This window comes from Papaver somniferum, chromosome 5 (assembly GCF_003573695.1).
Source record: "Papaver somniferum cultivar HN1 chromosome 5, ASM357369v1, whole genome shotgun sequence".
NCBI classification, from domain to species: Eukaryota; Viridiplantae; Streptophyta; class Magnoliopsida; order Ranunculales; family Papaveraceae; genus Papaver; species Papaver somniferum.
This window is the reverse complement of record NC_039362.1, coordinates 164849045-164864903: the sequence shown is the minus strand read 5'-3', so window position 1 is coordinate 164864903 and position 15859 is coordinate 164849045. Positions and strand designations below refer to the sequence as shown.

The 15859-nt window shown below is 40.3% G+C and overlaps 1 protein-coding gene across 2 annotated transcripts; it reads right to left on the bottom strand.

The window, feature by feature from the left end:
- Window positions 1-2954: 2954 nt before the first annotated feature.
- On the bottom strand, window positions 2955-6604 carry LOC113283525. Of its 2 annotated transcripts, none has more exons than XM_026532814.1 (3): window positions 5757-6604; window positions 3952-4151; window positions 2955-3734 (listed from the first exon to the last, which is right to left on the bottom strand). In XM_026532814.1, the coding sequence occupies exons 1-3, from the start codon at window positions 6421-6423 to the stop codon at window positions 3192-3194; spliced, it is 1410 nt and encodes a 469-aa protein (XP_026388599.1). In that variant the 5' UTR covers window positions 6424-6604; the 3' UTR covers window positions 2955-3191. The 2 variants fall into 2 exon arrangements, with proteins under 2 accessions (XP_026388599.1, XP_026388600.1); XM_026532815.1 differs by having other exon boundaries at window positions 3952-4139; window positions 5757-6598.
- Window positions 6605-15859: the final 9255 nt, after the last annotated feature.

Sequence of the window (15859 nt, the reverse complement as noted above, 5' to 3'; positions counted from 1 at the left end):
CCTGTTTTTGGTTCCACTTGTTTTGTTCTTCTGTCTGAAAGAAAACGCAATAAATTTGGCAAAAAGAACACTATTTGTGTATTTCTTAGTTATGACATAGAGCAGAAATGGTATAGATATCATGATCCAGAGAGTAGGAGATTACGTATTTCTCGTCATGTCACTTTTTGGGAGAAGATACCATTCTGGTCTCTTCCTAGTAGTAGAACATCAACTCTAGAAAACTTTTCTTATTTAGACCCTTTTAATGATGAATCTCCATCGACCTCAACATCTCCTAGCACTCTTGTCAGCAATGTCTCTCTTCCTCCTCCTGTTGAATCCACAGAATCCACAGAAGAAATTGTTGACCACTCTATGGACAATCTCAATACAGCAACTCAACATGGGGATCCTGCTCATGAAACTGCTCCACTGCCTCCTCGCACAAGACGGCCACCAGCTAAGTTATCTGACTATCACTGCTCATTAACTACTATTTTAGAAGAGCATGAACCTAAAAACTATAGGGAAGCTGCAGCAATACCAGATTGGCAAGACTCGATGAGAGAAAAACTATCTGCTCATAGACAAGCTGGTACACGGGATATGGTTGATTTGCCTTCTGGAAAACCTGTTGTAGGAAGTAAATGGGTTTACAAGGTCAAGACTAAATCAGATGGTGCGTTAGATCGTCGTAAATCACGTATACTTGCACAAGGATATACACAGGAATACAATATTGATTATGAAGAAACGTTTGCTCCGGTTGCCAGAATGACTACAGTCTGCACATTACTTGTTGTTGCTGCTGCTCGCAAATGGGATCTCCATCAAATGGATGTTAAGAATATGTTTCTTCATGGTGAACTTCAAGAAGAAGTTTATATGAGGCCACATCCTGGTTTGGATCATGCTCCAAATCAAGTCTGTAAGTTGCGCAAGGCTTTATATGGGCTCAAACAAGCACCTCGTGCTTGGTTTGAAAAAATTTCAACTGCAATCCTCAAGTATGGATTCACTCAAAGTCCTTATGACTCTGCTATGTTTGTTCGAACAACTGGTAAAGGAATGATTCTTCTCTTGCTCTATGTTGATGATATGGTCATCACAGGCAGTGATTTTAGAAGGTATTCAATCTATTAAATCTCATCTCCACTTTTGCTTTGAAATCAAGGATCTTGGTTTCTTGAGATACTTTCTTGGAGTAGAAGTTGACAAATTTTCTGATGGGTATGTCATTTCACAAGTCAAGTATGCATTTGACATTTTGCATCGTGCTGGTCTCACTGATTCTAAGATTGCGGAAACACCACTTGAATTGAATGTGAAGCTCAACCCTGTTGAAGGCAAATCTCCTTCTAATCCTACTCTATACAGACAACTAGTGGGAAGCTTAAACTATCTGACCATTACCATGCCAGATATTAGTTACGCAATACATGTTGTTAGTCAATTTATGTCTGCACCACGATCACCACATTATGCTATTGTTCTTCGGATCTTACGCTATATTAAGGGTACTTTGTATCAAGGCTTACATTTCTCATCTGCCTCTGATCTTCTTCTTCGTGCATTCTCTGATTCAGATTGGGCAGGAGATGTCACTGACAGAGGATCAACTACTGGGTATTGCATGTTTCTTGGCAACTCTCTTATCTCCTGGCGCAGTAAGAAACAATCTGTTGTGTTACGATCTAGTGCTGAAGCTGAATATCGATCCCTAGCTCATACTACTTCTGAGATTATTTGGATACGATGGCTTTTGGGTGATATGGGATTCCATCTGACAGATTCTACTCCTCTCTATTGTGACAACAAAGCTGCTATTCACATAGCCCATAATGATGTCTTTCATGAACGCACTAAACACATTGAAATCGACTGTCATTTTGTTCGTCATCACTACAAGCAACAAACTATCACACTACCACATGTTTCATCTGAGCTTCAGCTTGCGGATCTTTTCACCAAGTCTCTATCTTCTCCTCGCATTCGGTTTTTGGTTAACAAACTCAAGATGTGTTCTGCACCATCTTGAGTTTGAGGGGGTGTTAAGATATCCGGTATCTTGAGTATATTGTCGTTATCCTGTAGTTATTGTTTTGTTATTCTGTTGTATTCTGTTTTCTTTTTTTATCGTTTGTATACTGTATAAGTCCCTTGTAATCCTTTTGTGATGAATACAATTGACTGAAACCCTTTCATCAAATCTCTATGCCATGACAATCTTTGTCACCAATGTCAACCAGTTTTTCTGTGTGTTTTTTTGACTACAGATCAGTAGTATGAGAACTTAGAAATTTTCTTAAAAAGAGTACCAATACGAAGTATATAGTCCCCAAACATATAGAAAGAAACTTCAAAATTACGCACGATTTTGTTGTCAAATTGAAGACTTGTCTAGCGTTTTTCACGTCTACAACTGCCGGTACAAATTCGCAGATTCACCTAATTTGACACTAGAATTAAAGCTTCAGTCGACATAGAGAATAGGGTTCCATACTCAAGTATGGGAATCGAAGGCAAAGCGCGATAATTTAGATTTTTTAAATGTTTTTTTATCTCCTTATAATCTTTTCCTCTTCCCTCCTTATCGATTAACAGGAGTTATCGTACCTAGTTCTATACAGAAAAGCAGAAAAGAAAGCTGATTAGCTGAGACTTCATAACCCAATACTTGATGATCCTAAAAATATGGCCCTCTTAAAGGTTTGTTTTTTCTGGGTCCAGGCCCTCTTAAGCAACCAATACTAGTAATCATTCTACTCCAAAGCATATGATGACTGGTGCCAGGTAGAAAAGGCGAATGACGTCCGACATTTAGATAGCAATACCTGCTCAAATGTCACCTTATGCATGCAAAGGTGGTATGTAACAAACAATGCTGAAAAGAGTGTGTTAACAATAAACCCAGTATTAGTGGAGACTTCGCCGTTCAATATTAAGTTTCTTGCTATCCTCAACATCATCAGTGACAAAATTGATTTTTTAAGCCGCTGTAATTTCCAGGTATCTGTTACATTACCACAACCAAATATTCACTTCCAAGTTCCAACCCTATTCTTCAGGGAGTTTCATACAAAAACATCACTTGGGCAGATGCAAGGAAATTCACTGTTCACACAAGGGAAAACACGCACCAAGTATAACACACAACTTTACACCGTCTTCCTTTCTAAAGAGTCCAGAGTGTTTGAATCTTTGTACGCTCAAGGGTGTCTTGTGTCTTTCGTAAGAATGGAATCAGAAGAATGTGTGGTTGGTCTTGAAATAATATGTAGACTTTCCTCATCCTCGAGATCACTGAATGATACATCTTCTTCTTCCCCAAGGGGGATAGTGGTCCTACTGTAATCACCCATTTCGGAACTATCTTCTAACCAATCATCCCCATCGTCATACTTCTGGTCTAATATTTTCGAGACACCAGCTAATAAATCCCTATTTCTGTGATGGAGAACCGGCTCTTCTTCAACCACTGACTTATCAACAAATCTTGTCTCACTACCATACACCGGGCAGTTTGGAACGGAATCATAATCTGCCACTGATTCAGAATGAAAGCCTTCGTCATTGAACCTATTCTGTTGCACTTCGGGATAATCATCAGATGATGCAGAAAAATGCTTCTCTTGTAGAGGATAAGTGCTCTCTCTATTATAGGATGTGCCTTTTCTTAACCAATCTGGATCTGATTCTTCCTTCGTCCGCTTCTGTAACTCACGCATCCACATAGCTCTGCCTTCCACAATCTGCAACAAACAAGATTCATACTTATAAATAAACTAGAAATAGAACACTAATTAAATGAACAGTATTTTCAGACTGACAAAACGTGGTTATTTTCTTTCTTCCCCTTTTTTTTCTCACTGTAAGTCTGTAATGACTATGTAAGCATAAAAAAATTCCACAAAATAGAATATCAAAAGCAAATAAGTTGTAGAAAGATATACTAAGGCAGAAACTTACCTGGGGTGTTGACAAAAGATCAGCATCATGTTTACACAGTCTAGAATGTAGAAGGACAAAATAAACCTTCCAAAAACATCCTTCACTCATATGTCTTGGGCAAAGTTCAATCCTTAGAGCTGCAAATCTTGGTGAAAGGCGTTCAATAGCTAAAGCATGTTCATACTGAGCATCGGACATATTGAAATCTGAAAAAGAAACTTTACAGAAAAAAAGTGAGATAACAGAAAAAGGTCACAAAGAAAATTGCTTTTAACACTATGAAATTTAGAAAAACTAAACATCATAAGAAGAAAAAAAATCGAAAAATTCAATCCTACAACTGCTGTAGAGTGACTAAAAACTACAAAGATTCAGCTTTTGAATATGCCATCATTTCGAAGAGTTCTTAGTATTAATCAAGTGGACCTATCAATGACTAGGTGGCGAAACATGTACGATCAGTTAGCTAACAAAATTCAATAAATGTTGTCATACTAATAGGATTTCATTATAGTATCACGGAAGGGCGAAGGTAAATAAATCAGAAATAAGAGTTCCTTAGATTTAAGATTTTAACCTCCAGAGCAACTAAGCAGCTTAAACATAACCAGCATCAGAGGCTTAAAGAAACTTAGCTATCTGGGGTCAACTTAATAGAAGCCGATATTAATTAGTTATATTTATTTCAACGACTTATATTCTGAGTGTCCTTAATTCATTATTCATATCTTCACCAAAGCCCATCTCAAACTTGTTCCTCTAACATTTATCTCCAAGGCACACTAACATCTTCCTTGTTCTCCTTCAGAGTAACTCCGGCAAGTAGTACAATGGTACCACATGTGCATATATCTTATCTTTCCTCAAAAATACAGCAGTGTATCTCTGTTTTGTATGAACAGATTTAATTTAGTGATTACTGATTACCATTACCCTCTGCTGCATAGGCTTGAGTGCTATTCCATTAACTTCCGGTTCTTTGATAATATATATGCCTCATTAAGAGACCTTGACTACCGGTAAAATTGAAATAAATGATGCAATAAAGTGGCGGAATATTTCGAAGAGAAGCAATTGGTATTATGGAGGAAAAGTCAATAAGCTTTAGGCAAAACTTATGATCATGTGAGCAACATAATTTTTACTATCAACAAGCAACTAGTTAGCATACTCTGACTTTTGACAATTTTTGAACCCATACTGAAATTTATTTGGAAACACTATCATTCTCAAATCCACATATTCACGGGCAGACCGAATTCCAAATTCATATTTAACTGGTTTACATAGGTTCTCTACTTCCCATTTAGCCAGCTTCAAATTTCCTCTTCACAGGACTAAAAGTAAGTACGGATAGCTGCTACCTACACGTTCCACATAGATGGTAGTTTTTCTCCAATCTCAGGAACAAAATTTGATTTCTGTTGACAGGATTAAAATGTATTCCCACGATTTTATAAAAAGCTCTTGTTGGCCTCAATTCAACACGCACCAAACAGGTTTGAACAAAAAAAAAGAACACTACAAAATAGCATCTTTCAACTTCAAGAAATGTTGCATTTTTAGGTTCATGTTGACAAAAGCAATTTAAAGTGTATGTGCAGTTTTAGAACCTGATGCGTGTGACAAAATTGCCATTTCCCAGTTCTGAGTGGCAATATTACGGGTCTTTCCCCAAAATTTGACAATTTTTCGTATCAATGCTAACATGAATTTCATTAAGTTGTAGTAATAATGTCAATTTCTGCCTATAGTCATCAGAACATAAGAATTAAAATGATAAAAATACTGAAATAATAATAATTTGTTAGAGACAAACATACCGTCAAATTCTTCATCATCAACAAGAGGAAAATCCAACCAAGTTTCAGGATGCATAGCAATATTTCTAGCAAACATCAAAACTTCATCAGTAACACCAATAGCACCACCAATCGGATACTTATCTTCAGATTCTTCTGATCCACCAGGATGTTGAACCCTCGGTGAATCAACCCTAGGAAGTTCATCAATAGCTTTATCAATAGAAAAATCAGAGATCTCAATATTCTCATATAAATCCCCCCCACCGCCACTGATTCCATTAACTCTCGATGAATCATAACTTTCCTGATCAGAAGTTTTATCAGTTTTTGAATCCCAAAGATTCCATCCAGAATTTGAAGATTCAGCAACAGAAGATTCGTCTTGTCGTTGCTGCTGCTGCTGTTGACAAATAGGTGTAGCAGGAGGAGGAGCAAGAAAAGACGCAACACCACGTAATTGACGAGTTAGGGTATTTGTTAAATCTTCGAGATCTTCTTTAACACCTCTGCCCGATGAAGATTCAACTGCTTCTTCTTCGACATAATAATTAGAATTATTATTTCGTTCACTTTGTAATTCTGTATTTCTCAAATGATCATCGTTATCCTCATCTTCTTCTTCTTCGTCACCGGAGATTCTTAGAGAGTTTGCAAGGGATCTAGCCAGCCATGAAGACATTTCCATGGAACAGTTTGGTTTGATTTGGTTACAAGGTTTTTGAAGAGGGACGAATTTCGAGGGGAAGTTTCATTTGGGCAAAGGGTGAGTGAGTCAGACTGATGAGGCATCGAACAAGATTTTGGTGTTTTGATGCGATGGCTTATTTTTGGATTGAGTCTGTGGATCCAGTTAGAGGCAGTTTTTTAATCTGTTGGGGGACCTTCTGTTCCATCACCTTTCAACTTGGAAATTCATTCTCTCCAATTTACTGCAGTGTGTCATATGGTGGTGAAGGTCAGGGCGGAGCAAGGAATCCTGCTATGTAGATGTAGAAGTAACATCTCAATAGGGGTGCAAAAATGGGCTTGGGATTGCACACCCATGCTACAGTACACTTACTCCGCCCTAGGTGGTGGTCTACTTGGGGTAAGGGGTGTACAATAGAAGAAAAATGCGGATTAGGGATCACCGCAACCAATTCGTCAAAATTATAGATTTGGAAAATTCAACCGTGTCCGGTCCAATCACCCACGAATTTGACATCCGCGGATAAACGGGTGATACGGACCGGATATGGATTAACCGGAAATTTAGTCTGTAAAAAAAAAGTATTTACCTATCGAAAGATAAAATAAAAATAGGCGGTTTAGTCATGATCATTTACAATAACTTGGATATGGACATTGGCAGTTTCGCATCCATGCCATTTACATTTTTTTTTTCTTTTTGCATATTGCAAATGCGCCTGTGGTGAGGGTGGGGTGATTTTAACAGTCCGGGTGAAATCTACTGTTATTGTTAATTTAGATTTTGCTTTCTTGCCTTGTGAATTGACTACAAAAGAATGAACTACTGGACATTTGATTGAAAGATGCGAATCTTCATGTGCTTTTTGAAGTCAAATACAGACTACATAGTAGCCTTACTGGTTTCATTCGCTTCTCATCCAATTTTTCATTTCTCTTTTAAATGGTGGTAGGGAATTGGCACTCTTGGTTCACTGATTATATATATATCCATATAATTATGGGGTTTAGAAGCCTTGTAGTGAAACTCAAGTTAATTATAACTCAAAATGTTAAAGTGGAAATGAAGAGTTTGGTTGTCAATTGGTCATGACTAAACCAACATTTTTGATCTTCCTTCGACATTATATGTTATTAAGTGCAGCTTGAAACTTAAACCAAGTTCTGTAATCATCCCTTGAGTTAGGCGATTTAAACTCAATTTTTGCGGGTGCGGATGAATTCGCGGATTTCAAAGTTCAACTGCAACCAAACCGCTAAAAATGCTAATTGGAGAATCTCATCCGTGTCCGGCCCATATATCTTGCGGATTGAATTTTATCCGCAACATTACGGACCGGTACGGATGAAATTCGCGGTTCCAGATTTTTTACTCATCTCTACTTAGGGTGCATGTCAGGGGTGGACCTAGAAATTTATCTTGGGTAGGGACATGTTATCAAAGGGCACCGTATGTTTTTTTGGCAGATTATCTATAAACCAATGGATAGCGAAATGCTCAAAATGAGCAAATTTAGCCACTTTGATGATAAGTCAAAAAAGACCCATAAATTTGTATTTTGAGTTTATTTTGGCCATCCTATAGTCGCTCGATTGTATTATGGTCGATGAGCCGTTATATCTTGACCACTCATCCATAACTTGCCACCAACACTACTTAAAGTCAATTTTGTAATTTAATTTTCTAAACTTTTTGAAAAAAATCATATTAGCAAAGTGTAAAAATTGTGAGTTTATTTTGGCCATCCAATAGTCGCTCGATTGTATTATGGTCAATGACCGGTTATATCTTGACTACTCAGCCATAACTTGCCACCAACACTAATTAAAGTCAATTTTGTAATTCAGTTTTCTAAACTTTTTGAAAAATTGATATTAGCAAAGTGTAAAAATTATGTATTTTATACGTTTGACATTAAGTGGCACACAACAACAACATCTTACACTTTGGCAAAATTGTCAGAGCACTGCTCGGTCGAACTCGCAAGCGTTGCTATCTCAAGCTTGTTGTCAAGTTAGTTGCCAAAACTATAAGTCTTGATTTCTAATCTACTTATAGATAAGTCTCGGACTAGGATATAAAGTGAAGTTGAGCTCTATACTCCATGGAAATCATCATACAAAGACGAAGATATGTGGACACTTGAACTTATCTATCACTCAAAAGTCTATCTACTCTATCTCCTATCTTGAGACAAAAGTCGTATTGTTATATAGACTTTGATTACACACATTTGTTATTTCGAGCCGAGTTTATCTCGCCTATCTATTTCTCGAAATATGTGTTGGCAAGCTTTCGCTTTGGCCAAGTTCATCTTTGCTAGTGACTGTTGATGGTGGTTTTTAGCTTAGGGTTAAAATCGCAAAACCTTAGTCAGACAGTGACGTCACACTTGAGTAATAATGTCGCCACTAGCACATTTATTGAACCATTCAACATGTCTACGTAAAATTACCGGGGTACCTTTTTTATATGCCATGCTCCACGGCAAAGCCCTCGGTACCGACTCGTATCATCTCTGCACATGCCAGCCGCGCATGCTAGCCAAACGTGCCAATCACGCGTGCCACATATTTTAAACTAGGGTTTCGACACGCTAAACCCTAATAGCCATATCTCCGCGCCAAAGGCATGCCAACCATGCCAGCCGCACCACCGTGCCAATGGCATGCCATGCCAGCCACATCTCCGCGCCAAAGGCATGCCAACCATGCCAGCCGCACCACCGTGCCAATGGCATGCCAACAATGCCAGCCACACCACCGTGCCAATGGCATGCCATGCCAGCCACATCTCCGCGCCAAAGGCATACCAACCATGTCAACCGCACCATAGTGTCAATGACATTCCATGCCAGCCACACCTCCTCACCAAAGCCATGCCGGCCATGCCTCCATGTCACTGGCTGCCAAACGAAGGGTTGCAACAATCAACGACCACCCTTCTTTTTGAGATGCAAATCTCAGCCGTCCAAATTCGCCACCAAACGTGTGGCAACTTTTGGCCCAATGCCAAGTCCTAATTTTGGCCGCGCCTAAACTATGTCAAAACCTTAATTTTGGTCGCGCCTAAAACTATGCCAAAATCATAGCTTGGCCACGCATAAACCATGCCAAATCCACGCCGGCCATGCCTCCATGCCGCTGGCTTCCAAACGAAGGGTTGCAACAATCAGCGGCCACCCTTCCTTCCGAGATGCAAATCTCAGCCGTCCAAGTTCGCCACCAAACGCGTGGCAACTTTTGGCCCAATGCCAAGCCTTAATTTTGGCCGCGCCTAAACTATGCCAAAACCCTAATTTTGGCCGCGCATAAAACTATGCCAAAATCCTAGCTTGGCCGCGCCTAAACCACGCCAAAGCCATGTAGGCCATGCCTCCATGCCGCTGGATGCCAAACGAAGGGTTGCAACAATTAACGACCAGCCTTTCTTCTGAGTTGCAAATCTCAGCCATCCAAGTTCGCCACCAATTGGCTCAATGCCAAGCCCTAATTTTGGCCGCGCCTAAAACTATGCCAAAATTCTAGCTTGGTCGCGCCTAAACCATGTCAAAACCACGCCGGCCATGCCTCCATGCCGCTGGCTGCCAAACGGAGGGTTGCAACAATCAACGGCTACCCTTCCCTCTGAGATGCAAATCTCAGCCGTACAAACTTGCCACCAAACGACTTGTGGAAATATCTTGGCCACGGTGCCAAAACCCTAATTTGGCCACGCCAAAGCCATGCCTCCATGCCGCTGGCTGCCAAACGGAGGGTTACAACAATCAACGGCTACCCTTCCCTCTGAGATGCAAATCTCAGCCGTACAAACTTGCCACCAAACGACTTGTGACAATCTCTTGGCTACGGTGCCAAAACCTTAATTTCGCCACGCCAAAGCCATGCCGTCTATGTCTCCTTACCGCTGGCTGCCAAACGGAAGGTTGGAACAATCAACGGTTATCCTTCCTTATGAGATGCAAATCTCAGCCGTACAAGATCGCCACTAAACCAAACGACTTGTTGCAACCTTTGGCTACGCTGCAACTCTGTGGCCACGGCGCACACTTAGCTACACCAATTCTATGGTCACGACACCAAACCCTAATTAGCCACGCCAAGAGCATGCGCAAGCCATGCCAGCACCGTGGCCACGTCACTGGCTACCAACGGAAGGTAACCACAATCAACGTCTAACCTTCCTCTCAAGATGCAAAATCTCGACCGTCGAAAGTCACCACCGAGCCGGCAATCCTCCCAAGCTCAACTTGGAAAACAATAGCAACATGCTACACAAAACACTCGAGACATCAAAACATGTCACAAACTGGGGGATGGTCATCAGGGCATTGGTCTGGCGGTTTACAACGTGCGGCGCACACTACGCCTGTTATAAGAAAATGTCATAAGAGTGAGGCGGTTAGTAAATACAAGAAGTAATGGTGAAACGTTTCATTCATTATGGAAACATCAGTTCCAGGCGTTACCCGTTACCCCTTTCTTCCATTTACTCAACCGTTTCCACTTCTTATGAGACCAGGGTACATTTCTTTGCGACTTGTATAAATAGGTCTCACCTATTTCCACCAAAGAACAAGTTTGGGTCAGAAGAATACAACACTCAGAAATCACTTGTTAGCTTTCCCATCTGTTAGGTTTCCACTTTCTGATACAAGTCGTCGAAAAACTACTCTTCCCGAATCAAATATTCTGGTCTCAGAAATCACTTGTTAGCTTTCCACCATAGTGCCAATAGCATGCCATGCCAGCCACACCTCCGCACCAAATCCATGCCGGCCATGCCTCCATGTCGTTGGATGCCAAACGAATGGTTGCAACAATCAACGACCACCCTTCCTTCTGAGATGCAAATCTCAGCCGTCCAAATTTGCCACCAAACGCGTGGCAACTTTTGGCCCAATGTCAGGCCCTAATTTTTGCCGCGCCTAAACTACGCCAAAACCCTAATTTTGGCCGCGCCTAAAACTATGCCAAAATCCTATCTTGGCCGCGTCTAACCCATGCCAAATCCACGCCGTCCATGCCTCCATGCCGCTTGCTGCCAAACGAAGGGTTGCAACAATCAACGACCACCCTTCCTTCTGAGATGCAAATCTCAGCCGTCCAAGTTCGCCACCAAACGCGCGACAACTTTTGGCCCAATGCCAAGCCCTAATTTTGGTCGCGCCTAAACTATGCCAAAATCCTAATTTTGGCCGCGCTTAAAACTATGCCAAACTCCTAGCTTGGCCGCGCCTACACCACGCCAAAGCCATGCCTCTATGCCGCTGGCTGCCAAACGAAGGGTTGCAACAATCAACGGTCACCCTTCGTTCTGAGATGCAAATCTCATCCGTCCAAGTTCGCCACCAAAAGAGTGGCAACTTTTGGCCCAATTCCAAGCCCTAATTTTGGCCGCACCTAAAACTATGCCAAAATCCTAGCTTGGCCGCGCCTAAACCATGCCAAAGCCACGCCGGCCATGTCGCTGGCTGCCAAACGGAGGGTTGCAACAATCAACGGCTACCCTTCCCTCCGAGATGCAAATCTCAGCTATACAAAATTGCCACCGAACGACTTGTGGCAATCTCTTGGCTATAGTACCAAAACCCTAATTTGGCCATGACGGCCATGCCTCCATGCCGCTGGCTGCCAAACGGAGGGTTGCAACAATCAACGGCTACCCTTCCCTCTGAGATGCAAATCTCAGCCGTACAAACTTGCCACCAAACGACTTGTGGCAATCTCTTGGCTACGGTGCCAAGTCTTGGCCACGGTGCCAAAACCCTAATTTGTCCACGGTACCAAAGCCCTAATTTGGCCACGCCAAAGCCATGCCGGCCATGCCTCCATGCCGCTGGCTGCCAAATGGAAGGTTGCAACAATCAACGACTATCCTTCTTTCTGAGATGCAAATCTCAGCCGTACAAGCTCGCCACTGAACCAAACGACTTGTGGCAACCTTTGGCTACGCTGCCAACTCTTTGGCCACGACGCACACTTAGCTATACCAATTCTATGGTCACGGCACCAAACCCTAATTAGCCACGCCAAGAGCATGTGCAAGCCATGCCAGCACCGTGGCCACGCCACTGGCTACCAACGGAAGGTAACCACAATCAACGGCTAACCTTCCTCTTAAGATGCAAAATCTCGACCGTCGAAGGTCACCACAGATCCGGCAAGCCTCCCAAGATTAACTTGCCAAACAATATCAACATGCTACACAAAACGCTCGAGACATCAAAACATGTCACAAACTGGGGGATGCTCATCATGCTATTGGTATGGCGGTTTACAGCGTGCGGCGCACACTACGCCCGTTACAAGAAAGTGTCATAAGAGTGAGGAGGTTAGTAAATACAAGAATTACTGGTAAAACCTTTCCTTCATTATGGAAACATCAATTCCATGTGTTACCCGTTACCGCTTTCTTCCATTTACTCAACTGTTTCCACTTCTTACGAGATCAGGGTACGTTTTGTTGCGACTTGTATAAATAGGTCTTACCTATTTCCACCAAAGAACAAGTTTGGGACAGGAGAATACAACACTCATAAATCACTTGTTAGCTTTCCCATCTGTTAGCTTTCCAGTTTTTGATACAAGTCGTCAGACAACTACTCTTCCCGAATCAACTATTCTGGTCTCAACACTCTTCTCTTTTCTCCCTAGACCAACCCTTATCCTTCACTTTGTGACCGAAGCAAGTCTGGAACGGCCATTTCTTGGTTTATGCCGGATTTGTACAGATTGATCTCTCGAATCAAAGTACTACCTTGCAGTATATTGTTTAGGGTTTAAAATCGTTTCTCACCCACACACTCGAAATTACCAAAATCAGCAGAAACTGTTTTCACCCTCAAACAGTGACGAAAATCATATTAAGTTTTAGTTACTTGAAAATTTCTTTGACGAAAAAATGGTTTGTGAACAAAAACTATATACCGTCCTCTAAGAATGTCTCAATGATTGAAATGAGAGTTTTAAAATATATAACCATGGATGGATATAAACATTGTGTGGTAACTCATAGGTGTGTAAGTCCTTATTCCTTGAACCAAAGTTTGCGTACTTTGCTTCTCAGGAAAACCGGAACTAAAGTCCGCGTACCAGTACGCGTACTGTCTGGAGTTCACATCCCGTGAATTTCTGGTGGAATTTGTGAACTGAAAACAAACTTATTCCGGGTACTTAAGTCCGCGTACCAGTATGCGTACTTAAGTTGGTTATTTTATAAAAACGATTATTCGTGAACTTAAACTTATATAAACTAAGGAATGCATATTTGCAAACCGTGGCTATAAAGTTCATGAATCGATTCGAGTGGATCAAATCGTTTTTTCTTCGATTGTTTCTTGTATACGTCTATAAGATCTAAGTAATTGAACAACTCTCTAACTAGTTCATTTGAATCATTTGAACTAGTTTTGGTAAAGAAGAATATGGTTGACATGAAAGTGCTCATATGGATAACCATTTGGTTAACTACCGTTGAACCAACTAAGTGTACATGTTTGGGTACGGTTACACAAACCTAAATAAACGTGCATTTCATTTGTGTGTAACAAGCTAAGTTTCGATCTAACGGTTGAAAAATATTAGATTGAATCTAATCAGGTTTTCATCTAACAGTGAATATTGAATGCTTTGTTACTAAGCTAACATTGATTGCAAACCCTGATTTGAAAGACTATATAAAAGAGAACTCTAACAACTGGGAAACCTAATCCCCACACATCCTGTATGATACTAGTTGTATTATCTAGAGTCGATTCTCCTTTAACCTTAGGTTTCTATCGAGACCCTGTAGGTTAACGACTTGAAGACTTCATTGGGATTGTGAAGCCAGACCAATACTACTTCTCTTGTAGTTGTGTGATCTGATCTTGCTGTTTCTATCGTGTTTGAGTACAATCATAAGATTGGCTTGAGATTGATTTATCCGATATCCAAGATATAAAAGAAGTCACAAACATCTTTGTCTCATCATTTGTGATTCCGCAATATCTTCTTTAGCTAGTCGATTAAGATTATTGTGAGGTGATTGATAATTCTAGGTTGTTCTTCGGGAATATAAGTCTGGGTTATCAATTGGTTCATGTTCACCTTGATTTATCAAAAGACAGAACAAAAAAACTCGTAGGTATTTCTGTGGGAGACAGATTTATCTATTACTGCAGATTTTTCTGTATGATACAGATCTGTTTATTAAAGTCTTCGACTTTGGGTCGTAGCAACTCTTAGTTGTGGGTAAGATCAACTAAGGAAATCAAGTGCGTATTATCCTGCTGGGATCAGTGACGTAAGAAGCGCAATTGTCCTTGGATCAATGTGAGATTGATTGGGGTTCAACTACAGTCCAGACCGAAGTTAGTTTGTAGTAGGCTAGTGTCTGTAGCCGCTTAATACAGTGTGTGTTCAATATGGACTAGGTCCCGGGGTTATTATGCATTTGTGGTTTCCTCGTTAAGAAAACTTCTGGTGTCTGTGTTACTTATTTTCAGCATTATATTTTTTATATAATTGAAATATCACAGGTTGTGCGTTGAATCGATCAATTGGGAAATCCAACCTTTGTTTGTTGATTGAAATTGATTGATCCTTGAGCATTGGTTTTTGGTACCGTTCAAGTGATTTCTCTTGTATTCAGTTATAATCGCAGATTTTTATTTGCTTGAGTAAGAATTGAATCGAGAAAGTGAGATATAACTTTTTGATATACTTTTATTAAGATTGAGTCTGGTTGTCTAGTTGATTCTCTTAAAAGTATAGTTAGTCCATACAGATTGCTAAGCGGAATATTGGGTGTGGTTGTTAGACCCCCGCTTTTTCAAAAATATTCATGGAAATTTTTGTCAAGACACCTACAACCCAAGAATACGTGATTGTTCAAGATTGTCGAGTCAATTTACCACATAATGATTATTAAATTCTGTCATACACATGCAGAACCATAGAAGAACTTAAAGTACGAGGAACTCAACAGTTTCAAAGATTCAATAAATCAAGATGCATTACGGAAAAGGAAATAAAAACTTATTTTTTGTTTTATCCATGTGTAATTGATAGTTTTGTCACGAAATTGACAAAGGTGGAGATTGTTAGAGTTTGCTCAGTCAAACTCAGAAGTTTTGGTATGTCAAGTTTGTTGTCAATTTTAGTTGATCAAAATTATATCTTGATTTATAGTTTACTAAAGTCAGTCTCGGACTAGGAATAAATCATGGTAGTAAAAGATCAGAGTTGATCACCAATCGACCTTGAAGATTGAAGAATCAAGAACGATAGCGTCAAAGGAAACTTCATCAACAAAGGTATGCGAAGACTCACTATTGTGTTTACTCATATTATTTATCATTTTATCTACTAAGACATGTCGTATGACTTTAGTATATTGATGAACATTGCAAACAATAATGCAAGTTAGTTTTTAAAGTTCACAAACTGTT

What these genes read in the sequence shown, in the direction of transcription:
- LOC113283525 (XM_026532814.1), bottom strand. Translation starts at nt 6,423, where the DNA reads ATGGAAATGTCTTCATGGCTGGCTAGATCCCTTGCAAACTCTCTAAGA. An exon ending in TGATGATGAAGAATTTGACG is followed by an intron (nt 4,152 to 5,756) that starts GTATGTTTGTCT and finishes TTTTCTGTAAAG; the next exon opens with TTTCTTTTTCAGATTTCAAT. An exon ending in ATCTTTTGTCAACACCCCAG is followed by an intron (nt 3,735 to 3,951) that starts GTAAGTTTCTGC and finishes TGTTTGTTGCAG; the next exon opens with ATTGTGGAAGGCAGAGCTAT.